Genomic DNA, 25,519 nt, shown 5'->3' with positions numbered 1-25,519 from the left:
TGCAGTTTTCAAGTCTTTGTCAAGACGAAATATGTGGGAAAACTTTTATGGACTATTGTTGAAATCAATGATAATGAGAAGTCGGAACTGATGTGTTGCGATGAAGATGACTGTGTTGGTGTCTGCGACAAGAAAGGAAAGGGTGTGGAAGAACAGGACCCAATTTTAGAACTGGTTCCCTATCTCAGTCATGGTACATGTAACTCAGTTGAAGTTTTGCTTGTGCCAAATATTGTATGATCTCCACAAACATGTCGGACTCTCAGTTGCAACTTCGTTTAGCCTTATATCATGCGAACTGTATAGAACACGGTATAGAGCAATCGTCTTGGTTTGTTGTCAAGATATACATAACGAGGCTTCAAACCAATTCAAACCGAGTTGGACAGGACACAGAGCCAGTCCCAAGTCTCCAACCCTGTTAAACTGAGTTTGGCAGCATGAGTGGTGCAATCTGGCTCGACATTGTCCATTGTATCAGTTGTTCGGTGTTGCGGTCCTTCTTGCTTGCTTCAGGCAGTAAGTAGATATATTCATAAAGTATATTCACTTCTCTCCATTACTATCGGATGTGATGTCCAGTTTATACAATATCATAGAAGTATGAATTCTGTTTTATCTAGTCAGACAAGAAAATCAAAGCCACCTTTCTGCATTTCGTGTAATTATCAGACCCCAGCCAATCCAAAGTTTAACCGCGCGACACTACTCGATCACACTGCTAAATATCACTACCATTCTTATGCGACACAACTGATCAGGACATATATTGCTCTTTAGCATCACAAGTTACAAAGAAAGATCATATATTCATCCAAGTGTCCTCGTTCATCTAAGTATAAGAAGCTCTATAAGAGCAACAGAGTTGAAACAGCCTTGAAAATCAGATACTGCTCAATGTCGTATTAAGAAATAAAGATCCTTTTGCACCAAAAGGCAGAAAGCCTGATTTCTTAAGGGAAATTTACATACTTGTGTATACTAGGCCATGAAAAACATGACAGATACACAAAATCCCCTTTCCTAATGTGGAACATTTTTCGGCAGATTTCTTATGACATTACTCTTCATCCCGATTTTGGTGCGCATAGCCTCCACTCCTGATCGATTCATCGCTCTCATCACCTTCAGCCTGATCATCTGTTCTCTTGACTGTACAGTTGTAGTTAATCCCATACTCCTGTACCTGAACATCAGGGATAGCATACCACCATGAGTCTTTATTTAAAATTTTCTCGTTTCTCTGCCAACATCAAGAATTTCAAAAGCAAGTATGGAGAGTGTGCTTGTGTGGTAGAGACAGAACGGGAGGATGGGTTGGGATAAACCTCAAGGCCAGTGCAGCAGTAATTGCTGCATCATTCCCAGTCGATGGACGGGGTTTCTGGCGGTAGTATCGCAAATAGTCCCGTGAGCCAAGTGTTTTGGTTGCAACTCCACCATCTGATCTTCTGGTAATGACGAGTTCAGATCCACCACTTCCAAGTTCTACAGAATTTCCCACATCACCTGAGGCAACCAGTTGTTTCCCATCCTCATCCACATAGCTGTAGATAGAGTGGAAATACAACAGAAATAGACAGATTAATGGAGAGATATGAGAACTATCACAATATAATCATCTATAAAATGCCTTCACAATAATAAGTCAAGGCACCTCTCCGAAAAGGTGATCGAGTGTCAACATATGACATAGAAGTAGAGATCTATGAGGGAATACAACCTGCTGCTATAATCGTAGAACTCTTCTAACTCTGCTTCCTCATCATCACCACCATCTCCATAGTGAACTTTGCAATGACTTTTTGCTGTCATGTGTTTCCTAACTGCCTCTAAGCTGCTGAAGGGATGACGCCTCTCATCACAGTACAAACACATTAAATCCCTTTTCACCTGTTTGTGGGTGAAGTACAAACTAGATAAGAAATGAGCCAAAAATTTTAAGAAACAGAACTACTTGAAGCAGCATGCTTTTCACAATTTTTGGAGATCATACCTTAAGGCCAAGGTATGTAAGAAGTCCTTCTGGATCATTCAAATACTCAACATCAGGGATGAAGAACCCATGTTGCTTGTGCATGTGAACCATACACAATTCTATGCCATTATGCTCGAGATCACACATAAAGCAGCATGATGGATCCACTTCGCAGAAATCATCACCATCATCACCATCTTCCATTATATGGTCGGTGGACAGCTCATTCACATTCAGTTCATGCAAAGAGTTTGCAGCTTCCCCAACCAAGTCATCCTCCGAATCCACTTCTTCCCACTCATCTTCACTATCTTCGCTTTCTGCAATACCCGACTCCTTTTGTGGAGTGGGCCTCTTCTGAACACGAGGTGGTAGTGGTCTAATAACTGTGTTTTCCCCATCTTCAAGGTTCAACCCTTGCGAAGCCCTCAGGATATGGCTTCGCGACTGGAGATGTTGAGCATGTGCTTTATCACTTCTATATCCTTTGCCACAAATGCCACAGCTATAGAGCATTGGAGTATGACTGGACTTATTTTTCTCTTGTGCCAGTGCAGCTTGCCTAGCCAAAAACAAAGCCTCCGTCACTCCTGGAACCCCAGCAACCTGACAAATTCAACACATCAGGTCGTGTTTGATTTAAAGTTATTCATGCAGGTAGGAATAGTTTGTCGCGAATCTCAACCTACTGTTATATGACTTTTCGATTGAAAAGGTATTATAGAAAGGACTTGAAAGATGGTACAGAATCACAAGTATCAAGAGATCTGTGATAAGCCAGACATCACATACACTAAGGAAGCACTGGTTCAAATAGCACTTTTAAATAGCCCAGCAGGAAATGGCAAAGCAGAAACCTCTAACAGCATTTTTAAATAGGCCACGGCTCTCAAGTGAAGATCATTCCCATGTCCCATTCGCCTCGCACTGAAGCTGCTGAGGTCGGTACTCGTAAGAATGAGACGCTAGAAAACGAACTTCGCTCTCTTTCGAACAAACGGAACGCAAAGAATGGCATATGCAAATAGTGCAAACAACATACGCCCTTAAGCCAGATGTCATTGTTCTTCACACAGAGAAACAAAGTCCAGCTAACGAACAGGGGGATCACCGACCCAATTTCCCTTTGCGGCTATCAATATTGAAATTAGATAAAGGGATCCTGCTTAACCATGAAACACCCAAAGAAACAGATGCCCCTGTCATCTTCTCCAAACAATACAAATTCACATATTGGGTTGAGAAAGACTCCAAACCCGAAGCCACCCAGAAAGGCATCAGGTACAGGGAGTCATTCTTTCGAACGACAAGGCCGTCGAGACGGATGACCAAGATTCGAGCTTAAAGCACGCTGCCTTTTAGCTGAAATCAAGAAGAAGACATCGCCATGCTCCTCCATAACAACGTAAGGACGGCGAGGGGAGATCGAAGATGGATATAGAGAGAGAGGGAGGGACCTTGCGTTTGAGATTGTAGCGATGCCACTCGGACTTGTAATGGAGCTTCTGGTCGGCATCGTCTTGGAATTCCTTGTTACAGGAGTTGCAGGTCAGGCCCGGCATATTTTTCCCGCCTCTGCGATACGCCCGCTCGCCAAAGGAAACAAGATTACTCGAACCCTAGGCTCTTCTTGTATTTATGGCTTCGTTTGTGCGGGGTGCGGAGGAGGGAGGGCGAGACGACGGCGGATTGCCAGTCAGTGACGGCGGCGGCGATGGTTGGCGCAGGACGCACCGGGTGACGTGCTCCGGCCCACTTCTCATCTTCCCTTCCTGGGCCGCCGCTGAGCCCATCTCGAGTTATCCTAAAAGATTGATAGCTTATGTCCCGGCACTAGACTCGTGGGTCATAAGCCGATTTCTTAACCCATATATTGATGGGTCGGGTTGTTATTTGGGTTAGATATATTCGGTAAAAGGGTCATAAATGGATTTAGAATGTGTATTAGATAGTTTACAACTTAGTTAAACCCAACCTATCTTCCATATAGTTTTCTCTTCAGTCGATTTCGTGCTTGCTCACTTTTCGTGCTCTCGCCTTAGTTTTGATAAGTGTTATAGCAATATGAATCGAGTCGAATATGGGTCACGAGATATGTATTGCATGGAAATCAGTTAAAACCGGGTTAAAATGGGCTAATTTGGGCCGGACTATTTTCGACCTGGCTCGGCCCATCCTTTTATCAGGTCTAATCGTGTCCCAACACCTACTAAACAATCAAGCACATTACTTTATAATCTAAAGAAAGTTGTACACCAAACTTAGTATCGATCATGCTATAACCACACCTACGCACGCACCATGTCTATGTCGGTGTTGGGTCTACACAAGAAGGAGGGGGTCGGGGTCCGATCTATTAGGACAAAAGGCATAATATTCGAGGTGTGTCTTTCACATTTTGCACGTGAATGTGACATCGTGGAATGTCAAGCACGACATGCTATGAAGGGGGGGTTTTAATATATTCTTCAGACGACATAGTGTTGCTGTTGCTGCTGTAGTTGTGGTCGGTGGTCATTGATTGAGGGGGAATAGAAGAGTAATGAGTTTTGGTGTTTTTTTTGTGCATTGAATTTCGCAGAGAATCGAATTTCAGTTCGAACCGCTACAAAATGGGGAACGAACGTGCGTGGCAGCACCACAATAACCATTCTCCCCCCACCCCTGTTTCCCCTCTCTCCCACACAATCACAACACACTCCTCCACCAAACGGAGGAGGAAAGAGAGAGAGAGAGAGAGAGGCAGGAGAAGCTCCGCGACGGACATGGCCTCCATCCCCAGATCTCGCGGCGGATCCGGCGGCAAGATCCTCCGCCCCCGGCGTTCCCGCCGCCCCGCCACCCCCTACGACCGCCCCGCCCCCGTCACCGACCCCGACCCCGACCCCGACTCGCCCCCTCGAAACCCTAACTGGCTCTCCAAGCTCATCCTCTCCCCCACTCGCCTCATTGCCTCCGGCGCCGGCAAGGTCATCTCCTCCGTCTTCGGCCCCGAGTCCTCCTCCTCCTCCTCCTCCTCCTCCGGCGCTGCCTCCGATTCTGGTATGCCCCCACTTTCCTGCGAATGGGGAAGGGATTATTGCATTATTGCTTGTTTTTACGATATGCGAGGATTGGATTTTTTTTCTTTTTTTTGTAGAAGATGGTGACGTTAGGGAAGGTCTCTTTGTTTGCGCCAATGCCAAAACTTAAGCATGCGTATTAGTTGAGCATCCTTGTATACTCGTATTCTGATGAGTGTGCTGGATATATGTCTTCTACGTATACGTAATGGGGATACGCTGCTTGTACGCCTGGTTCTTCGGTAGCTTGTTACTGCACCACATCCTCTTGAGTTTGATTAAGCGGGTCATTTTCTTTTTCGGTGCAGATGATGATATTGAGTCTAACGACAATGACCTTGGCGCCTCTTCCCTTGGGGCCATCGAATTGCATAAGGTCACTATTCAATCTTTTTTCTTCACCATAGCATGTTTGACAGTTTGGAAAATTAAGTTGAAAGAAAATCTCATTAGAAATAATTATTGGATCTTTGCATAGATATGTGTTTTGCTGCCGCATGTATCCTTACTTTACCTGTCAACGACGAAGCTCGCTTTTCTAAACTTGTGAACATTTGGACCTTGGTTTAGGTTTATGATGCATTTTTTATTTGCCCATCTATTCAAGAGTAAATGAAGCATGGGGTAAAGCATGTACCCACACCCTATTGACAATATGTCATCTTACAGTTTTTGATAGAATCTCGTTGGCAGATTCTCTGTGATTCTAAGGGAAGGGTAATTAGAGCTTTATTTGATGTACCATTTGGAGGTCGTGGTTTGCTAAACGCAGTGAAATTTTCTCGTTGCCGCTCACATTGATGCAACATATTAATTTGTTTGTCCATCACGAGAGTGTTTATAAGCACGCTTTTATTGGTCCTATATTATTTCTTTCACAACTTAAAGCTCAACTTGGCTAAGCCTATTGAAATTGGGTTTACCTGGTTCAACCGATCAACCTGTTTCTATTAAATCTGGACCATTTTGAAATTGAAATCTAAGTTGAAATGGCGGGCATGGGACTTGTGACACCTAGGAAAGCATCTCATGGTCGAGACCACTAGGTCAAGCTTCACTTTTCGTACAAGCTCTTAAGAATGTTGGCTCTTTTGCGAAAAATATTTATTTTGTGGAACTCGTGTTAGAGTTTGAATCCCAACACTCCCTGATACCGTTATTCGATAGTTTTCCTAATATTGTGTTCTAGTGCCTTGTTATCTCATGGATATGGTGCCGTCCTTATCCTATCTTTCATTTGTAAGTTCTAGTTTACATGCAAGGATTGTTTAATTATATGCATGATATGCATAATGGGCACAATTCCTTACAATACAAGTATTTTTGGAGAACGGTTGTTCAACACAAGCATATGCATTTGCATGTCGAACAATTTGTTTATTACTTGTATTTGAGCTTTACTTCCATTAAAATGCACTAGTTGGTGGCAAGGGAGACACAATTATGCAACCTCATGGAATTTAAGAATGCTTCCTTGCCATTTTGCCTTGGCATGGTTGGTATCACTTGTTATAGTTATGCTTATATCTTTTACGTTGTCCAATTTTTATAAATAAGTTGGCATGTTTAATCGTTTAAACGGCACCCTGGAAGCATGACTGGTTCTTTCGCCAGTATGATTCTAAAACATTGTTCATGGCTTGGTGTTCTTTAGCATAACCATCCATTTCAAAGTTACAATGTACAATACTGATCGCATGACTGGTCCTTTTACATTATACATTCAATAATTCTTCTGATAGAATATGTCGTCTTTCTATTTATCTTTTTTATGGCAAAGGTTGAGCCATAATGGGATTAATACTGATTGTTGCTTTTTTAGGAGAATCTGTCATCAGAAATGATAGAACCAAGGACGGAGGCCCCAGTAAATGTGGGAAAGGTTGGAGCAAAATACTTAATTGAGAAGTTAATTTTGCAGGAGACTTTCTCTCGGTAATTGAAGGATTTGTTTTTTGTCCATTTTTTAAGTCTAGTATTTAGTGTGTTGCATCCACCTCACAGAGGTTTTACTTTCTCTCCATGTTTCTTCGTGAGCAATACTTTCAGAAACTATTCCTTTTTCAGTTAAATTGGTGTTTCTCAGCACCAAGTGCTAGGACTAATAAGGAATCAATACCATCTAGTATACGTGTGAATTCCATTAAGTTCATGTTCCTTTTGGAGCGCTAATTTAATTAGCTCACTAAATGGAAAGTATTTTTTTTTAATGATATTTGTGTACAATGCAATGATACAGTGTAGATAATGCTTTTGCTCCTCACTGTCCAGTTTCTGATCCTACTCTCACCATGTTTTAGCCTCATAGTGTACTTATAAGTTTGTGGAGGGAGAGAGAGAGAGAGAGAGGGCGGTGAGTTTGAACCAGAATAATACAGCATATGTTGAGGAAAGAATTTAGTCAGTTATTTACAGGCCACATACAAAGGGCAGTGCCATCTTGCTACTGTTTTTAATGAAATCTCTTCATTTATCAAATAAAGAAAAGAAATTTTATCTTCTCAATGAGGAAGTATAAACACATTCGCGATTCGCCCCATATTCCTAGGGAAGACTAGTGATTAGATCTGTTAGATGTTCCTAGGTTTTAAGTTTTGAACCACTTTTGAACTTTCCAGTATTGTTTTGATTTATTTTGAAAATAAATTGTTCTTCATGCTATGTAGGGTTTATCCATAATACTGAGATTGATGATTCCTTTACAGGGAAGAATATGACAGATTAACTAGCATCATCAAATCTAGAGTAGTGGAAGCTCCCATCAGCTTAGATGGAGAGGGTAGGCAGATGAGTGTTCACAACAGAGCAAACTCTGGAGGTACTGCCATTTTAGGATGTTTGGAGACCCAACAGGAGGATGATTGTTAACCTGGTGAAAACATGCAGTTTGATTTATATTTTTTGTTTTTTGGTTTCAGATGTAGACATGCCTTATCTATGCAGTACAGCTGTTGTGGAAGCAAAGAAATGGTTGCAGGAGAGGAAATTGGGATCAAATTCAGAGTTGGATCTGGATAATGCAACCCCCAGTGTAAACCCTAGTTGGTCATCACATGTTGGTGATCCTTTCATCCAGTTCTTTTTCTTTCAGATAGAATATCTTCATGTACTGAGGTTTTCTGTTTGGTAAACATTGTGTAAACATCATACGATGTTTGTGGTTTCATGCAGCAAGATATAATCTGCAGGGTTGTTTTAGTGTCTCAAAATGTGTTGATGTGCTTGAACCGTGTGGTTTCGTTTTTGGTTAAAGTATTTTCTTCTCTTTATTTCTCTTTCTCATGAATGAGTTTGTAGTTTCTACCTTTAATGTGACAGAAGTTCACATGATTCTTTTCGCTAGACGATTTCACCTCTCTAACTGCATCTTTTCCCCTAAGCCCTAGTGAAGTGCCGGTTGATGCCCATCATGCTGTGACCTTGCTTTTATGCATCATAGAGTGGACTTCTTCCTTATTTACACACAGCATGAGGATATAAAGACTGAGCCTCATGAGAGTTTCATAGTAATTGCCATTCAAGGGAGTAGAATTCTCAATGAGATCTTTCTTACATTGGAACAAGGAAATAAGCATATAAATGAGTTTACTCTGGTGTCTTTGAATCATGACATTTTTGTTATCAACGATAGCAGTCTCACATGCCACTGTATGTCAATCTTGTTATCAACAATATCATTCTCGTGTGCCATTGTATGTAACGTGTTGTTTACAATATCATTCTCGTGCGCCACTATATTCTTAACTACCTTTTTTAAGTTCTCAGCTGCTTGTCATGCGACTTGAATGGGGTGTTACATCTGAAATTTGTCTTTTGGTCCAGGTTATTGAAGGCGAAACTGGCTCACCAGTGGATGTAGCCAAGTCATATATGAGTGCACGTCCTCCATGGGCCTCTCCATGCTTTAATACTGCTGAGCAAAGATGTGCCTCGCCAGTGAGGATGCAGTTTTCCAAGGAAGATACACTGTTTTCAATAGGTGGAAACTCCTTATCCCCATCAAAGCTTCAGGTTAGGGATCTGTGTCCTGGGGCAATATTTTAGCTTGCTTTTTTTCAGAGGTTGAAAGGACACTGCTGTATATTCTTTGTTGACATTGTTAATTAGTGTATTAGGCCTTATTATGAGGAATATGTGTGAGAGTTGCCTAATGAATGAACCAATGATTACTGGAGGGCAATTTATTGATAGAGCTCTTTTGAACTGTTTAATCCTTTTAAACAGTGGAGATAGGACTTGTCTAATGGTTTACTCTCTTTTAATTTTTGAAATTGCATCAACTAATTTTAGGACATGCAGTTGAAGAAGAAGCAAGTATTATAAGTTAACTTTAAAATGGCATATACCATCACTTTAACAAAGTTCCAGTTATTAGAACAGTTATTATGCAGCAAAGCATTGATAACTGAAATAAAGGAAAGATTTAACACTCTCACTTTTGTTGTTTTATACTCGGTTGTCAGTTTCTTATAGAGGAGGCAACTTGGATTTAGTTTGTCACATATATGTATGAAAAGGACTCGTAAATACGTGAAAAGGCTCTTGTTTTTCTTCTGCACTGTGGTGTGATACGGGTGTTCTTTTCTTGACTGCATTCTAATCACTGACACTTTTTTTTCCAACTTAAATGCAGCTGAAAAGGGATTCACCTATCAGTGGATCATGGAACATTTCAGAGGAAATAAGGAAGGTGCGATCAAAGGCAACAGAAGAATTGCTAAAGGCTTCATCTTCCAAAAGAGTTGATTTTGGATCCACTCTGAGGGAAACATCCTTGACAAAAATTGATTGGTCTGGATCTGGACATGAAAGCAGTCATAGCTCATTTTTGGGCAGTAACCTAGCAGATGTCGTGGGAGAGAGAATGTCTGGCTCTGCATTATTGGTTGATGCATCTTTGGAGCTGCCTGACCCACAAGCTGCTTGTCAGCCATCAGGTATAAAGGCTTGTGAACATCAAGCTTTTCAATTATAATTTATTCAAATAGAGACCATTTTATGGTATCCGTTTCTGCTTCAATCTCAGCAACAGCACAAGATGATCTGCAAGAGAGAGTGTCACCTTCTCCTCCTGCTTTAATTTCTGAACAGATTAAGGTACTTTGTGGGTTTTGTGTGAGGAATAAAGAGTTTTCCTTTTCCTAAATTATATGTACCGTAAGTTGCTTAATATATGGATCTTTCTAATGGTGCAAAGTGACTTACTGCATGTTGGATGTTTTGCTTGCTTGATGCTTTGAAGGATTTGGAAGGAGATCTGGCCATGACTGAAGGAAAAGGAGGTTCTGTCTTAAATCTCATCTACTTGTTTTTGTATTATTATGCTAGATTCGTGCTATTGCAGCGTGCCTGGTTGCATATATCTTTTCAACAATCTTTACTAGAACTGTGGTTTGTTTGCATCTGCAGCTATCATCTGGCCTTTTCTTTTCTGTACCCTTTTAAAATTTAGTACTCATGTAAGTAAATATGTGTATTACCACCAATTAGTATTAACTGCATATAGTTTTTAATTTAGGTCTGCAGGACCGCTCAAGAGATACTGAGACTGTTCTAGATAGGTAATCTCTTTCTGTTTGGTCGTTGTCTCGACATTTTACTTTTAGCCTCTCCATATAGTCGTCCCTCTGATTGCCTCTTTATTCTTGTTACTTCAATTTTGAATAGTTTAATGTGTGTCAACCACTGTGTGGACATATTTTTAAGCAGAAAAAGCTGAAAAGGTGCAGCTCATGTCTACTATTCTGTTTAATGAATAGTTATTACTCGCAGGAGCATTTTGTTTTGCATTCGAACATTATTTCGTGAGAGCTTGAGGAAGTCATCATTCTGTCATTCCTCTTGCTCATACAAGCTTCTATGTCAGATGCTTTCTGCATGATACTATTCTGTTCGTGGGAAAATCTTCCAGTAGCTCATGCTTTCTATTACCTATATAATGTGACACATTGACAAAGGACCATTTGAGAATTGTGGAATGACATCTGGACTACCTCATTGTTAAATTATTTCTGTGAAAAAATGGAGTGAAAGGTAGATTGCTCCTGTTTTGGCTCGATAAGCTTTAGTATAAGCAGTCTTTATACATGTGTTGAGCTATGGTGCAACTTGCAAGTATTTGTTGTATGTTTGTAGGCATGAAGTACATAGCTCCATGTGCACCGTGGTGTAATTCTGTCATGTATTTTTAACTGATGAGAAGTTAGATTGTCATCACCTAACTATATGTGTTCGAGGAGGATCTCATCTTCTAGTCAGTCCTCGTTCATATTCTCTTTATTATTCTTATCTGCATGTTATTTTGTTCACAGTGGTGCTGGTTGTACTGGTGTTCGTGATGGTCCCAAGGACATCAATGGATTTAGTCAGCAAGATGGTGGTTCAATGAGGATGAGCATACCTGGTATGTCCATGCATGTGGTCTTAACGAATTATTATGCATAAGTTTGGTTGGGTGAGCTACTTAGTTCTTTGAACTTTTTGTGATTGCGCATGAGGAATTTAGTGAAATGTTAACTTGAAGTTGTCTACTTGCAGCAGAATCAATTCTGCATCTTTACAGGGATTATTGTCAAGCATTTTACTTCCAATAAATTTATCAAAATTGCAACTATCATTTAGTGGGTTTGCACAGTGTGATTACGCTTCATCTCATGTCCTACTGTTCGTTTCAATAGTGACTGGGTATAAAACTTGTACTCTAAAAGATGCAAAATGACTTAAAAATTGGAGTTATTGGGAATCAATGTCATGATATTGATTGCAAGCATTTTCAAAGAGCTTGATTAAGGGTTACCTTTATTCAGAATTAGTTTCATGCTGTTCTATTGTGGGAGGAAAAGGAGTTCCAACCAACAGTCTCGTCTTTACTGCTCAGTTAGAAAGTAGAGGACTAATCAGAGTAAATGCTTGAGCTCTGTTCAAGATTTTTGGCATTAGGCTTTTAGCTTATAGATGGCTTTTTAGCTTGACCCGTACAGATCATTGAGTTGCATCTGCTTCAGGATGTTCCGTTGTCGTTTTGGGAATTTCAGATGGTTTATTTTGAGTGTTGCCTCCTTTTCAGTTCCCGGTTGTTGGTTTAGTGTGGATCTGTTTAGTTTATTTGAATGTGATCCCAGTTTGTGAAGTCTGTGCTTATGAAGAATAAAAACTTTCCTGAAAGTTTTAGCTCCTCGCTCCACATGAAGACCAATGAAAATCTTGACCTGTTAATGTCTCTTCAATGTTTACAGAAGCGGCTCAAACTGGAGGTTCAGTGGATGCAAATGGTTTCCCTGCTTCTGGAGCAAGGTGAGCCCCTACCTGACCTTTCTTTTTGGTGATGCATATATCAGGTCAGTATGACTGAAATTTTATGCCTCCCCTGGTAGCTTGTCAGCTGGGTTGGAACCAGAACATGAAAATCATAGGTCGTACGATGAGGAGATTACACCTGTTGGACCGAGCATTCCTACGTCTCCCCATGCGGAGGAGACGTGTGAGCTCCTCAGTGAAACTTCTATTGAGGTCCCAAATGTAAACGAGAGTTGCGAGATTGATGGTGTTGCCACTGGCTCCCAAAACAATGCTAACATGCAGTATGAGGAATTCTCTCAGGACCTTACTCAACCACATGAAAAATACAGTGGCACAGGTAAGAGACGCATTGTGAATGAGAAACAAGAAGGAAGAAAGCAACCCAGATACAGCAGGAGGGGCAGAGGACGGGGAAAACAAAATTAAGTCGTGAACTTGTATTTAGCTTTTTTTATTGTTGTAATTTAGATTAAGGGCACTGAATGGTAGGATAGGTTAATACCGGGCAGCCCTTTTTCAAGTTGTCTGCTCTGTGAGCAGATCTTTGTGATCTTTTTCTCTTTTTAGTCCGTATTTTGTCCCTGTTGGGGCTCTCCAAATTGGCCTGTTTCTTTTTTCGCTGCCGCTGGGTAGAGAGGTTCAGTAGGGAAGAAATGTTTCCACTTCATAAATTTTATAGAAGAGGCGTTGCAAAATGTTAATGTTTCGTTTACTCTAAAAAAATTGACACGTACTTGAGTGCTTCATCTACTGATAAATCGGCCTTTCTAATGCTATAAGGAATAGGTGGTGGATAGGAAAAGGAAGTGTTCCTATTCCTTTGGAGATGATAATTGTTTACGAATGGAAGGAAAGATGATGGTGAATGATATGCTGTTCATAACATATTGGGACCTTCTATTGTATGCCCGAAAAGCATTTGCACATAAATCATTCTTCGATGGATCAATCAGTCCATTTTTCTTCTACTTTATGTCATCTTGCCTGTGATGTCAGTATTTAATCGTCCACATTGAAAATCGAGGATGCTTTGGGTGGGAGAGTGCTCTCCCGAGAGCAGCTGGAATTTTGCTAAATTGTCTTGTGGACAAATAGGTATCACTCACACGGCATGCGAGTATATCAGTTTACTAGCATTATAGCAGTAGTTACTGTGAGTCTTCACGAGAAAGAGAGAGAGAGAGAGAGAGAGCAACATCCAAAGAGATTTGCAATTTCAAATATATGGACCAATTCAAGTATCCCTCATCACACAAGTAAAAATGAGCCATAAGGTTCGGTCAGGCCACCCTTTTTGGCAGACATTGGCAGCATTGAATGCCCCTACTTTAAACCAAAGAGGATGGCTGGCTAGAGGGGAGACTCCAATCTAGGCAGAAAACATATATGTTGAAGCCCAGCTTTGGGGGCTCTGTAAAACTACAAAGACTGTTGATACAAAATCTATGGGATTTTTAGGAAACAAATTAGAGCACTGCAACCAACTGCCGCCGGAATGTCGACAGTCCCTTCAAGCCCTCAACTTTGAGCTTCGTGATAACTGTCAAGAACTAGGATCAAATGAGAACTTCAAAATAGCAATACATCCACAGCTTCACTCTTTCATCGTCCCCCATTCTTAATAGATCTCAATTCAGCATCCTCTGAGAAAAACATGAAAAACGATATTGAGTCCAGACTTATCAAATCCATATACTACTAGGACAAAGTATCAGCAGTACAAATAATTTATATAAACGATATAGTTTTGCACTTTAGGCGTTTTGCTAATTATGCTACGTGAAATTATAAGAGTTCAACTCCCTCGACTTCTCCTCCTTATCTATCATGCCCCTGTCAGGTCAAACAACCTACAATGCAATTAGTTGCTCCCTGTAAGACCTTGTTTCACTTGTCATCACCTCATTCCACTGTCTTGATTTGGCAGTAAAGAACAATTGCATAGTGAAATAACAAGAATAACATAAATCCAATATGAATTCCACAGAAGGCAAAGGTGCTCTTAAGTTTTCATTAAAACAGACAAACAATGCAGCCAAGAAAAAAGTCGAAAAATATCTATGCAGACTTTACGGACCAAAAAAGATACGCCTCAAAAAAAATTAAGAATGTTAAAACTACTATCAATAATTAATGGACCCGACAATGTAAAACTGAAAAGAAGAAAAGACCAAGTGGGTGGCATAGCAGTGTCGTGAAACAAGAACAACAATGTCTTTTACCCATTGAAAATATAAACAGCAGAACTTGGCCTCACTGAGCAATTTGGACTGCTGGATATACTGATCGGTTGGAAATGAAACAGGTGAATATCATGAGGATGTTCCCATTAATTTTTCGCTTTTCACTATGATCATAGTGCAAAAATAACCAATAAAGAAAATTAATACAATTTCAAAAACACAATTGCAACTAATTCCCGGAACTTCCAAAATGAATTTAGCAAAGTTGAAAGTTAAGAAGAAGTGATATTTTTAGCAAAACAATGAGGAGCACATTTTAAACCAAGCTTAGTGACAAGAAAATTTTCCTTTCCTGATAGTTACGAAGTATACCGCAGAATAAGGGGAGAAAACGAAGACAAACAAGCAGAAGTTGGACGTGAGTACCTCAGATATTGCTGTTACATTGTACAGTTTGGACACTTGTTGAATCCAAATTACTAAGAGATGCATCTTTGCTGATATAATTGCTGGAGAGCTGGTGGCAAATTTAATACAATTTCTGCAAATGCTGAACATGGGAGAGAGAAAGCAAAATTAGAGGCCCTCAAATAAATCACGAGAGAGCAGCACATAGACAGGATTCCTCCAATTCGTCAGTTGGCTTAAATTAAGTTATACCCATGTGAAGTTTTCACATAAATTATAAGTTTCAAGCTCATGGTGCCTATTTATGGAGAAGAGGACAAGACAACAAAGCCCTCCGCTATATATTTAAAACTTATTCCTTCATTCCTCAAATTTGTTCATCTCAGATAGTCTAGTACGGACTCAATCTAAGATAATGACATACCACAAAAATTTTTATTAAAAAAATTGCAAAATCCAGCAAAACCTTATCCTTCACATATATAGCATATGGAGTTGACCAGGAATTTGATTGGCAGTTCAGTGCATCAGATAAAAAATTCAACCTGCCAAAAGCCTTGACAGAATTTGACATCCTTTCTTTTTATAAGTGAAAGTTTGACATCCTTACCTGAAAACTGGACAAGAGCCTCAGAAATTATATAAGCAGGGAAAAATACCTTCTGGCAAGCTCATACTTCGCAAGGCCTCCTCAGCATAAGAAAGGCGAGCTGGACTAGGGTGACTTCCAGAAACTCCATTTACCCTTCGGTTCATGGAGACTGGACTGGTACTGTTTTTCCTTGGCCATGCCAGGACTCTTATACGAGTTGGGAGTACGCAACTGAGGTCTTCATACCTCAGAGTAACTGTTACCTTGCTGCAAAAGAAACCGTCACAATGTCATCTATTCAGGGACTTCTTAAAAGTTGAATATTCAAACACAGGACCTCCTACACTGAGATTATGCATAATTAGTGAGAGCACCACGCCGATTCATCGAGAAACTCAAGTTGATAGATGAAAGTGGCATAATATTTAAATGCTTCCACAAGGAAGAATAGCAAGATTAGTTTAACTGCGATAAATATTTTCTAATAGCACTATATATGCAGATGAAACAGTTTTATTTGACAAAAGAAGACAAGCTGCAGGACTGGCTTAACCATTAAAACCAATCAACATCAAAATCAACATAGAGAAGGTACATCAGAGCATGAGATCACATTATCAATATGTTGTCAGAATGGAAAGCTATCCATGAAAAGTCCCTATACACATGAATAGATTAAAGAAATTTCACCAACCACTCAAAATCATCAAGTACAAATTCGACCATGTTGAACGGAAGACTGTGATACAGCTCTCCAATTTGGTTTCCATACAACTCTTTAATAAGGCGGACCTGCATAGACGAGCAACGTAGATAAGAAAAGAATCCAATTTGAGGTTTGTAGTTACATGTTAATGACTCGAAGCAACCAAAACATTAGAAAAGACCAGAGATGTAGTAAACAAGAAGTAGGCTTTCCACATAATGACATACCTGTTCACGTCTATCCACATAAGCCTGCAGAAGTTCTCCAACACGATCTATAAATTTCTGTTTATAAATCATTTTGATGAGAAAAGACCTAACATAGAAAGCCCAAGTCCCAAAGGATTCAGGCAGGAGACCTCACCATTGCATTTGAAGAAAGGAGATCATTTTCCGTATCACGTACTGGTATAAAGAATGGAATTGTATGTTCCAGGACAGTCATCTTTTCCAAAAATGATTTACTCTCAAGAACCATGTGGTATAATTCACATGGCTCTCCTGCAAAGGTTAAAAAAAACACAGATGATACGTGAATTTTTTCCACAAAACTATTTGTGAATTACACGGGTCAAGAGAATATAGGGTAAACTGTTGTCTTTACACCTTCCACTTGGGCCAGCATGTGTCTATGCCTAGATAAGCTCAAGATACTGATTAAGGAAATGCAACATTTGGTACAACAGTCATGCAAATAGGGATAGGGAAAACCCTAAATTCATCGACAAAAATTGCTGTTAAAGACTGTTAAAATATCGATAATTTACATGCTAGTAGATAAGGCCTTTGACAAAAAAAATTTCATCAGCCAAACCCAATTATAATGAAAAAAATTAGTCGATGACGTAATTCCATTGGAGGTTGTGCACACCCATGTCATCAGACATCAATTTCATCAGATACAACTGTCATTCATATTCTCAAATAAGGAAAAGAAAATAGGTCCAGACAATTTTCCAAATTCACTTTTAAATCATCATAACGTAGGTATATTTGCTTGTAACAAATTGTTGCATTGTGATCTATCTGGAATAGCAGCTTCAACTGCACGAATTGACTTGGCAACCACGTGTATGGTAATAGATGTGTGGTAACTAAAAAAGAAAAGGTAGGATCATTGGAAAAAACATCTCTCACGACTCTTGAGCCACTTATGGTGAACAATGCAGAGCATATCTGACTATATTAATAGAAAATATGATGGACAAAAGCCGCATGACACTTCATTCAGTGCTAGTCTACAAATCCTACGTCAGCACAGCCTGCTAGAGGATCATGTTTCTAACTCTGTGTGTGTGTGTGTCTCTCTCTCTCTCTCCCTCTCTCTCTCTCCATCTCTCTCTCCCTCCAATCCCCTAGTGCACTCACTAAATTGGTACCTAATATTTATCGACCAATAGACATGTTACTGTAAGTGAACATGTTAAACTTGTCTGATCAAGTACACAATACCCATTTTCGCCTATACAAGAATTAGATTCCATAGGAACAAGCAAAACCCTCTATGAAAAATATGGTACGTAAACCAGATAGACAATTTATACTCCAGCTAATTAACAACAAATTACCAGCAAAAAAAGTTTCATACTGTATGCCAATTCTTGCGCCTTCCAAACAACAAATCACCTGTTCACAAAAATTAACACAAGATCAAGCCTTTATTTGCATGTAAAGTGCCAATCAACACAAAGCCCAAGATTTTACTTGCAAATAGAGGGGAATGCCAATCGGTTTTCACAATTATGCCCGATCCTGGCATACGATGATACTAAAGCCGAAGTACAAATTCCGTGAAGAGTTTTACATATTTAGCTTCCCAAGTTCCATTAATCAAGCAAGCACCACAAATTCAAATCTTACAATAAAACCTACAGCACTGTGTATCCATGTTTTCTGCGAGATACTTCAGTATGTGTGGTTCTGTTGTGTACTTTATAACAAGCCACAGACTAGAGCATCTCAAAACTGTGGTTATACAATCATCAATAGAAGTTCAGGGATCCAAACAACACAGCATAAGAATATCAAAAGCTTACCTTGTTTCCAACTTTATAAGTAATTTTTTCCTGAATATAAGTGCCGGAAGAGATAGTTGTGTCTCCTGCCATAGCCTTCCTGTCTGCCTCCATGTGAACCTTATATGAAAGGAGAGAGGTTCTCAATTAAATTTCAATCGAGTAATTACTAGTAATAGCAAGAGCTACTAGAATACAAAGAGAATTTTATTCATCAGAACCAAACATTAGTAAGGAGGAGAACTTAGCAGACAATTGGAAGTAATCAGCAGAAAAGTACCCGCTCTCTTATGGTTGCTAAGAGGCCATCATTCCATTCTTCACCATCCAAGTGAATCTCTGAAAAGTATTTCATGTGTTTACTTTATTAAAGCAGCAAATTAAGCAGATTGCTAAGGTGTAATTACAAAGTACACAGCAGCAAGCAAAATGGTGTACTTATAATGAGAGTCCAAACAGTATATGCCGTGGTAAGTCATCTACATCACAGCTGACTAGCCTAGTAATTCTGTCACATACAGGTTACATAACTAATGTACAGCACAATCTAACAACCTCACGAAAGGAAAACCTTTCACTGCATGAAATATAGTTGAAATGGTCAACAAGTTCAATTAATGGACACAAAAACAAGAAAAGACCTTGGCTAACATGAAAAACCTTGAAATAAAAAACGCTTGAAGAGTTGATCTCTGCAGTTGTAAGTGACATCACCGACTCAACCGAGTCCTTCTCCCCCCCCCCCCCCCCCCCAAAAAAAAAAAAACCCAAAACAAAAAGAAAAAATCCCAAAGGAAATAAAAAACCTAATTCAAAGTCAGAAGCATAATCCTAAAAAAAGCTTCTTTGGCAACTTGAAATCAGGGCGCGTCTGGGACGAGCCTCAGCTTAGCTCTATAAGCATCTGTCACACAAAAATGTGGCCGATGATCAGGCCAGCTTTTATAGCCCAGGTCCACTGCAATAGGCATATTAAGACAGGCCAACCCCAGCACTCAATTTTTTTTTCCACCCAAGACTGAACATTTTACTGTTACGAATTGGAGATTTCAGAAGGCAATTGTGATGGAATGATTTACTACCAGAAGTGACCCAAAATTAGGATCCAAAAGGCAAATGCTGTTTGAAGGAATAAAAAGTTAATCATGATCGGAAAATATGCTATCAATGCAAGAGATACCTTGACTTTGGGAAGCACGTGCACTGTCAAATTCTTTCTGTAGCCGCTCAAAAACAGATTTGTCCGAGTCCCTGCAACTTCACATCAGTCTAGCCTCAGTGCCTAAGTCTATTAGAGTCAAATCTGTCTCAATCATCAGATATTAGATCCATATTCACCGAGGCGAAAACTAGACACTGAAATAAAAAGCATTTAATAGCACTACAACCATGAGCACCACTTGAGGTTATGTGAAAAGAACACCGTCATTACTCTTGGGCGTAACCATAGACAATTGAATACCATTTGGCCAGACAGCATGTAGCCTGTAAGAACTATAAAATGTAATTGTACACCCGCAGATATATAAAGAGAGTATTCCCTCCAATACCTATATTTACTATATACCAAATCTTTGTTTTCTGTTCGGGTACAGCAGCTGCTTGAGCCGTGACTATAATGTAAACAAATGATCAGCTTAAATGAGAATCAAATCTGAATCAAGTTATTAATTATGTCAACAGTAAGGATCAAGAACTTTCGATTAAAAATATAGAAATTTGAAAGATATGGAACCTAGTATAAGGCCCGACGCATTCATCGACATAAAAGGAGAAAGAATTGAAGGGCAACACAGATAGGGCATCTTCAAGGACCAAGAGATAATTACTGACTAGCTGATCTTATGTACAAAACCTTCGGATTCCTGATTAGGATTATCTTGTTTTCTCGAAACAACTTAATTTACTCATTTAATTTCATAGGTTGTCAATGGAAATCACGTCCACCATGGACACAGGTGTAAAAAACTTATGTCAATGTCGTCGAGGCAGATGACGTCAGAACGAATGTACGAAATCATAGAGCATGGCCACATAAACGTGCCCGAGGTTCACTATAGAGCAATCTTGGAACTTAATCTTGCCACAGGATTAGCAGATAGCTCTATTATGAACACAATAAATGGATATTCAGGTCACAGCTTGGGGAGCAATCACAAATAGATTTCGACTAATAATCAAAGACTAGCGAACTTTCGTGGCCCGCGCATACGGATATCGAGAGTCCAACGACTCCACGACGGCAACATTAGAGAAGCCACGGAATCCGTACGAGGAGGGATCGACAAACGAAGGGTGAGGGAGAGGTACCTGGAAAGACGCTCGGACAATTCCGCATGCTTTTTGAGGACTTTCGAAACTGCCAAAACACAATCGACCACATAAATCCTCCAACAACAAATGCAACGACAAGAAGCAAGATTTAAGGAAAAGGGGAGAGATAGTTACATCTGGATCGAGTAGCCTCCAATCTGAAATCATCCTCAGGCAGAAAGCCCTGGGGGCGAATTCCAAGTTTTGGGTAAGACGAGCAAGGACAATTAAAGAAGAAAGGAAGGATTTTGGGGGGGGTGGGGGGGGGGGGGGGGGTGTCATTATGAAGAAGAAGAAGAAGAGGGCATGAAGAGTACCGTTTCCGCCATAGCTGTAGCTGGGACTCGTCAGGGAACACAAACTGATTGGACCCAGATGACGTATTAGCAGATTCCAGAGATGGGTTTCTCCCAGTGCTCCTAAAGTTTTCACCTTGATTGTTAATCTCAAAGGATGGAGAGCGAGCGAGCGAGCGAGAGAGAGAGAGTGTGTGTACCGTCGCTTCGCCTCGGCGAAACAATCTGGAAATCAACGAGGAGGAGGCAGGAGGCAGGAGCAGTTGCAGCAGTTTGAAGTGGCGTTGGTTCAAGAACAATATATATCATTCGTGTCGTGTGGTCCTGCACCGGACCGGACCGGACCGACCTCAGCGGGTCTCCATGGTTTTTCAAATAGACCCGACCCGACCCGTAAAGTCCCATGGCGCTAGGCCATTTTAGGCTGCATGGGTGACCCGAATTGACACGATTCGGTTATGTTCGGGGTTTTTGGTTCACGCTTTGTTTGAAGTTTTTTTCTTTTAGATTTTGTGTTTTGGAATTTCATTCGTGTTGTATGAAGATACCAAGGAAAATGGAAAAACGATTGAAGAATGCGTTTTTTTTTATTGAACATAAAGAGAGGCGAAAGAAAAAAAAAAGGACAAAGTGATCGCGTGCTTAAAAGGAATATTCGAGCAACTATGGTCATGCTATAATTATTTTGAAAAGCTGTTATGTTGTAAAGATGTTGTAAATATAATAAGTTTGTCAAACACCTTGTATAGACCATAACAACCTTCTTGACAATTGTATCGTTACGAAATAAAGCTAGGAATATTGTTATTAACACTGCACCCACTTAAAAGGCAACTGAATCATTAACAGCTTTAAATATCACATTGTTCTTTTTGATGAAGTTATGGCTCTTGAATCATATATTGTATCATTACAGTCCGTGTTCATCTCGAGTTTATCTTTTCGCACTCTCTTAATTCTGAGTTGGAGGCATTCAACCCCTCATTAACTCTCTAATTCTCGATTTTGAAACACGAAAAATTTGCATCATCTTACCGCTATGTTCTATCATAACTAATGAAAAGAATAGCTCACAAGAAACGCTAATTAAAACGACATCGGTCATCATTCACTTGATACAGACAAGTTAGTGTATGATTAGTTATTTCGATTAGGGATTATCACATTCACCGTCATCGAAGACACATTTCGATAGAGTCATTTGCGCCAACAAAAGAAAGACCCTACGATGGGTATACAGTTCACTCAGTCATGAATGTGTAGAACCTAAAAATGTGTAAGTTGTGTTGGTAAGAAGCTCGTATGAAATAACGCAATTAGGAGTGGACATTTTATTAGGGTCTTGCTCCTGTACGAGATGGATTTTGGTAACCGGGTAGGAGAAGAAACGGGTCGGGTGGTCCGGATAGATGGATGGATCGATCCGATCCGATCCGATCCAGGGACAATTTACACGAAGTCGGCGCGAGGCGAGCCGAGTCACGCACTCGACTCGTCGCGCGAGCCGAGCGACCCACCGCCGATCCCCGCCGATCCCCCGCCGACCATTTTGACGCACGAGCGAATCGAGAGCGAAGAAAGAGAGAGACCAGCCCCAGCCAAAACGACTCTCTTTTGCTCTCTTTGCTTCTTCTTCTGCTGCTGCTGCTTCTTCTTCTTCTTCTTCTTCGTCGGCAAAAATTCCGCCATTGCCGTCCCCCGCTCGAGCTTTCTCGTATCAAGCACTTGGTCTGCACTCCGAGCTACAATGCGGTAGCACTCGAAACCCCACCCAGCTCTCGCATGAAGTCCACGACGGAGACGAGACCGCTGAAGCCGCGATATTCGAACCCCCACCCACCACCTCCCGCCCCTGCAAATTCGCCAGGTCAGAATTCAATCCGCCCGCGCTTCCGCCCTCAGCTTCCGTTCTCCGCCCGCTCAATTCGAGTACTTTCTTTCTTTCTCTTCTCTTTCCTTTCTTTTTGGTTGCTGCTGCTGCTGCTGCTGCAGCTGCACCGCATTCTCTGTTTCCAGCTCCACCTTCGTTCCGCTCGCCCGTCGCGGTTTTTGAGCTTGCAATTTTGCTTTCTCGAGTGCGCTGCTCTTCAATTGCGCGCGAGAATGGTCGTTTCCTCCGGTGGGCTGATTTGATTTGTCGTTCGTGCAGTTCGTGGAAGCACCGAGCTTGGTGGCTCGGAACTTAGGGTTTTTCGTATTCGTCTCCGTTCTTGATCAATTGGGGAGCTCCATTTTGGTTTTCTGCGAATTCTCTCCGCAGACATTCTGATCCTAGGGTTTTTTTGGGGTTCCCGAGAGTTTGTATTTGCCTTGGCGCCCTCGCCCCTGGACGTGTGGCTGCCCCTGAATACTGAATACTTCGCTTGGAAACAGAAATAGCAGCAGTGGGTGGGTGTTTCGATGGGGTTCTGGTGCGTATGAAGATATGGTTTACTAGCTCTGCTGGTATGTGCCGAGCTTGAGAATTTATCTGCATCTGATGGTCGTAAATCAGGTACTGCAGGTCATTTGTAGTTGGAATTAACGGCAGTTTTGTGGCTGGAGCTGTTGATTTGGACATTCGTGGGTCCGTGCTTGGTGCATGAACCTATTTTTCAAGAAATGCAACCACAGCAGAGCTTCAGAATCGATTTGGGTGACTTGAAAGCTCAAATTGTGAAGAGGATTGGAGTGGACAGATCGAAACGATACTTTCATTATCTGAACCAGTTCTTGAGCCAAAAGCTCAGTAAGGGCGATTTCGACAAGCTATGCTGTCGAGTGCTCGGAAGGGAGAATCTCCCATTGCACAATCAGTTCATAAGATCGATATTGAAGAATGCATGCCAAGCCAAAACACCGCCGCCAGTTTATGAAGCTGATCCTGCAAAATCTGTCTCACGAACCGCCAAACTTTCACCTAGCGTAGAAGACGGGCCCGACCAAAATGGGTCGCTTATTCAAAATCAGAACCAGAGTTCCTCTATTTGGTCAAATGGAGTTCCTCAAATCTCTCTCCGAAAGAGCAGGTCTGGAATTCGTGAAAGGAAGCTCAAGGATAGGCCAAGTCCGCTGGGGCCAAATGGAAACCATTCAACTGCCACGGAAGACAGTGGTAGCAAGATTATGACTGAGAATGGGCTTTTGAGTCCATGTGATTACCGAAGATCGTTGCAGAAGTATCAGTCTGTTCCTGGGCTGCTTGAGAAGGATAGAGGTCTTATTCCGGAACCTGCAGATAAATCTGGAGCACACAGTAAAAATGAGGCTGTGATGGCCATAGTGGAAGATGGGGAAGAGGTGGACCAGGTAACTCTCTCTAGTTTCTCTAAAATTCCTTTGCACGCGCCGCTTGGAGTTCCATGTTGTCCTGCTAGCGTAGGTGGTGGCCGCAAAGCTATGTCGGTGGGGAACTCTGATGATTTTGTTAGTTATCATGACACTGGGGAATTGTCTGACACGGAATCTCTGAGGAGACGTATGCAGCATATAGCGGCTGCACAAGGAATTGGAGGAGTCTCAGTTGAGTGTGCTAATATATTAAACGTGATGTTGGATATCTACTTGAAGCGGCTGATTAAGTCTTGTATTGAGCTGGTTGGAGCAAGGTCCACACCTGAGCCACATAGTCATCTTGGCCAGAAGCATCAGATTCCAGACAAGGTCCTTAATGGCACGTGGCCTGCTATTAATCACTTGCATATGCGAAATAATGTCATTGGAGGGATGCCCGAGAAGAAATTCCCAATTTCCTTATCTATGGTTGATTTTAAGCTTGCAATGGAGCTGAATCCACAGCAACTTGGAGACGACTGGCCATTGCTGCTTGAAAAGATTTCTTTGAGTTCATTTGAGAAATAAACGTGATGGATATGCCTTGATCATGCCAAATGTGTGTCCGTTCTGGTTTAAAAGTTCCAGAAAGATGTCGTTGGCAATCGGCATTTGATTGCCATCTCGTCTTGATACCATGAGGAGTCCGGTGGATAATGCAGAAAACCAGTTGAAATACATGGTCTCAGCGCAGTGTGCATTCTTCAGCTTGCACTGCGTGGGGCACAATTTGGAGTACTAGCAACCACACATTGGGAACTTGCAATGATAACGCATCATCGGTTGATCTATTACAGATATGCAAGTTCAAAATCTTTGTAATCCTCTTCCATCAACGTGCAACACAAGCTTTTCCTATTATTTATGGCTGATGAGGATGATTTCAAGGATGTTTTGCGGGATAACTGGATGTAACTTGATTTAAGGTATAATCGCTTATGTAAGAGCTGCGGTACTCCATTGTATGTAACTTTAGAACCTCGTGATTGTTTGAAATCCAATATGAATAACACATTGATTTCAATTTATTTCTCCATTTTTCTGTACTTGGGTATCTCAGGTAAATGAAATTTTGAGGGTTTATGCTTAGATCATTTGCCTTTTCGTTGGGCTATCATCAATAAGAATACATGGTACTCACGAGTATGTATTCACAGAGAAGTCAAACACATACTTTCTTGCCTAAATTTACAGATACTATTGGCATGATGCTGCAATGATTGATTTCGTTAAACTTCTGCTGAAAATGAGAACGTGCCTTTGCAAACTTGAGTTTACAGCTGATCCTGACATTTAGGCAGATGGAATTTCCGAAACCATTCTGCACAACTACGTTGTGCGTTCCCATTACCTGGC

The 25,519-nt window shown here is 40.9% G+C and overlaps 4 protein-coding genes across 8 annotated transcripts; 2 read left to right on the top strand and 2 right to left on the bottom strand.

Moving 5' to 3' along the window:
- Nucleotides 1-876: 876 nt before the first annotated feature.
- On the bottom strand, nucleotides 877-3,630 carry LOC115692685 (cytoplasmic 60S subunit biogenesis factor REI1 homolog 1). Of its 2 annotated transcripts, none has more exons than XM_030619623.2 (5): nucleotides 3,436-3,630; nucleotides 1,997-2,584; nucleotides 1,724-1,893; nucleotides 1,329-1,547; nucleotides 877-1,186 (listed from the first exon to the last, which is right to left on the bottom strand). In XM_030619623.2, exons 1-5 carry the CDS (start codon nucleotides 3,538-3,540, stop codon nucleotides 1,024-1,026), a joined length of 1,245 nt encoding a protein of 414 aa, XP_030475483.1. In that variant the 5' UTR covers nucleotides 3,541-3,630; the 3' UTR covers nucleotides 877-1,023. The 2 variants fall into 2 exon arrangements, with proteins under 2 accessions (XP_030475483.1, XP_056162609.1); XM_056306634.1 differs by lacking the exon at nucleotides 3,436-3,630 and adding an exon at nucleotides 3,021-3,146.
- Nucleotides 3,631-4,561: 931 nt separating this feature from the next.
- LOC115692684 (uncharacterized) lies at nucleotides 4,562-13,040 on the top strand. The gene is given in 15 exon segments (XM_030619621.2): nucleotides 4,562-4,854; nucleotides 4,856-4,916; nucleotides 4,919-5,020; nucleotides 5,349-5,416; nucleotides 6,863-6,975; nucleotides 7,746-7,858; nucleotides 7,959-8,095; nucleotides 8,863-9,051; nucleotides 9,674-9,977; nucleotides 10,067-10,137; nucleotides 10,283-10,322; nucleotides 10,559-10,601; nucleotides 11,352-11,443; nucleotides 12,276-12,333; nucleotides 12,414-13,040. Coding segments are annotated over 15 exon segments (2,007 nt in total). The 5' UTR covers nucleotides 4,562-4,590; the 3' UTR covers nucleotides 12,766-13,040.
- Nucleotides 13,041-13,534: 494 nt separating this feature from the next.
- Nucleotides 13,535-21,164, bottom strand: LOC115692686 (uncharacterized). 4 transcript variants are annotated; one of them, XM_056306605.1, is made up of 15 exons: nucleotides 21,052-21,164; nucleotides 20,873-20,974; nucleotides 20,691-20,739; nucleotides 20,553-20,601; nucleotides 19,793-19,855; nucleotides 19,423-19,499; nucleotides 18,523-18,581; nucleotides 18,264-18,362; nucleotides 17,796-17,853; nucleotides 16,592-16,728; nucleotides 16,456-16,512; nucleotides 16,217-16,314; nucleotides 15,590-15,789; nucleotides 14,949-15,072; nucleotides 13,535-13,982 (listed from the first exon to the last, which is right to left on the bottom strand). In XM_056306605.1, the coding sequence occupies exons 2-14, from the start codon at nucleotides 20,882-20,884 to the stop codon at nucleotides 15,002-15,004; spliced, it is 1,029 nt and encodes a 342-aa protein (XP_056162580.1). In that variant the 5' UTR covers nucleotides 20,885-20,974; nucleotides 21,052-21,164; the 3' UTR covers nucleotides 13,535-13,982; nucleotides 14,949-15,001. The 4 variants fall into 4 exon arrangements, with proteins under 4 accessions (XP_056162580.1, XP_056162581.1, XP_056162582.1 ...); XM_056306606.1 differs by having other exon boundaries at nucleotides 13,535-13,879; XM_056306607.1 differs by lacking the exon at nucleotides 19,793-19,855.
- A 1,268-nt stretch (nucleotides 21,165-22,432) lies between these two features.
- Nucleotides 22,433-25,209, top strand: LOC115692696 (uncharacterized). The gene is made up of 2 exons (XM_030619640.2): nucleotides 22,433-22,718; nucleotides 23,001-25,209. Exon 2 carries the CDS (start codon nucleotides 23,453-23,455, stop codon nucleotides 24,689-24,691), a length of 1,239 nt encoding a protein of 412 aa, XP_030475500.1. The 5' UTR covers nucleotides 22,433-22,718; nucleotides 23,001-23,452; the 3' UTR covers nucleotides 24,692-25,209.
- The last annotated feature ends 310 nt before the right edge of the window (nucleotides 25,210-25,519 follow it).

This window comes from Syzygium oleosum, unplaced genomic scaffold (genome assembly GCF_021117445.2).
Source record: "Syzygium oleosum isolate NSW1041296 unplaced genomic scaffold, Sole_v2.1 Sole_v2.46, whole genome shotgun sequence".
Lineage (NCBI taxonomy): Eukaryota > Viridiplantae > Streptophyta > Magnoliopsida > Myrtales > Myrtaceae > Syzygium > Syzygium oleosum.
The sequence above is the reverse complement of the archived record's forward strand: the minus strand, read 5'-3'. Positions and strand labels throughout refer to the sequence as shown.

Coding starts and splice junctions, on each gene's coding strand:
- LOC115692685 (XM_030619623.2), bottom strand. CDS start 3,540: ATGCCGGGCCTGACCTGCAACTCCTGTAACAAGGAATTCCAAGACGAT. Junction 2,585..3,435: donor GCTACAATCTCAAACGCAAG/GTCCCTCCCTCT, acceptor TGAATTTGTCAG/GTTGCTGGGGTTCCAGGAGT. Junction 1,187..1,328: donor ACTGCTGCACTGGCCTTGAG/GTTTATCCCAAC, acceptor CCTGATGTTCAG/GTACAGGAGTATGGGATTAA.
- LOC115692686 (XM_056306605.1), bottom strand. Junction 20,602..20,690: donor GGAGGCTACTCGATCCAGAT/GTAACTATCTCT, acceptor GTGTTTTGGCAG/TTTCGAAAGTCCTCAAAAAG. Junction 18,363..18,522: donor TAGCAACCATAAGAGAGCGG/GTACTTTTCTGC, acceptor CTTTCATATAAG/GTTCACATGGAGGCAGACAG.
- LOC115692696 (XM_030619640.2), top strand. CDS start 23,453: ATGCAACCACAGCAGAGCTTCAGAATCGATTTGGGTGACTTGAAAGCT.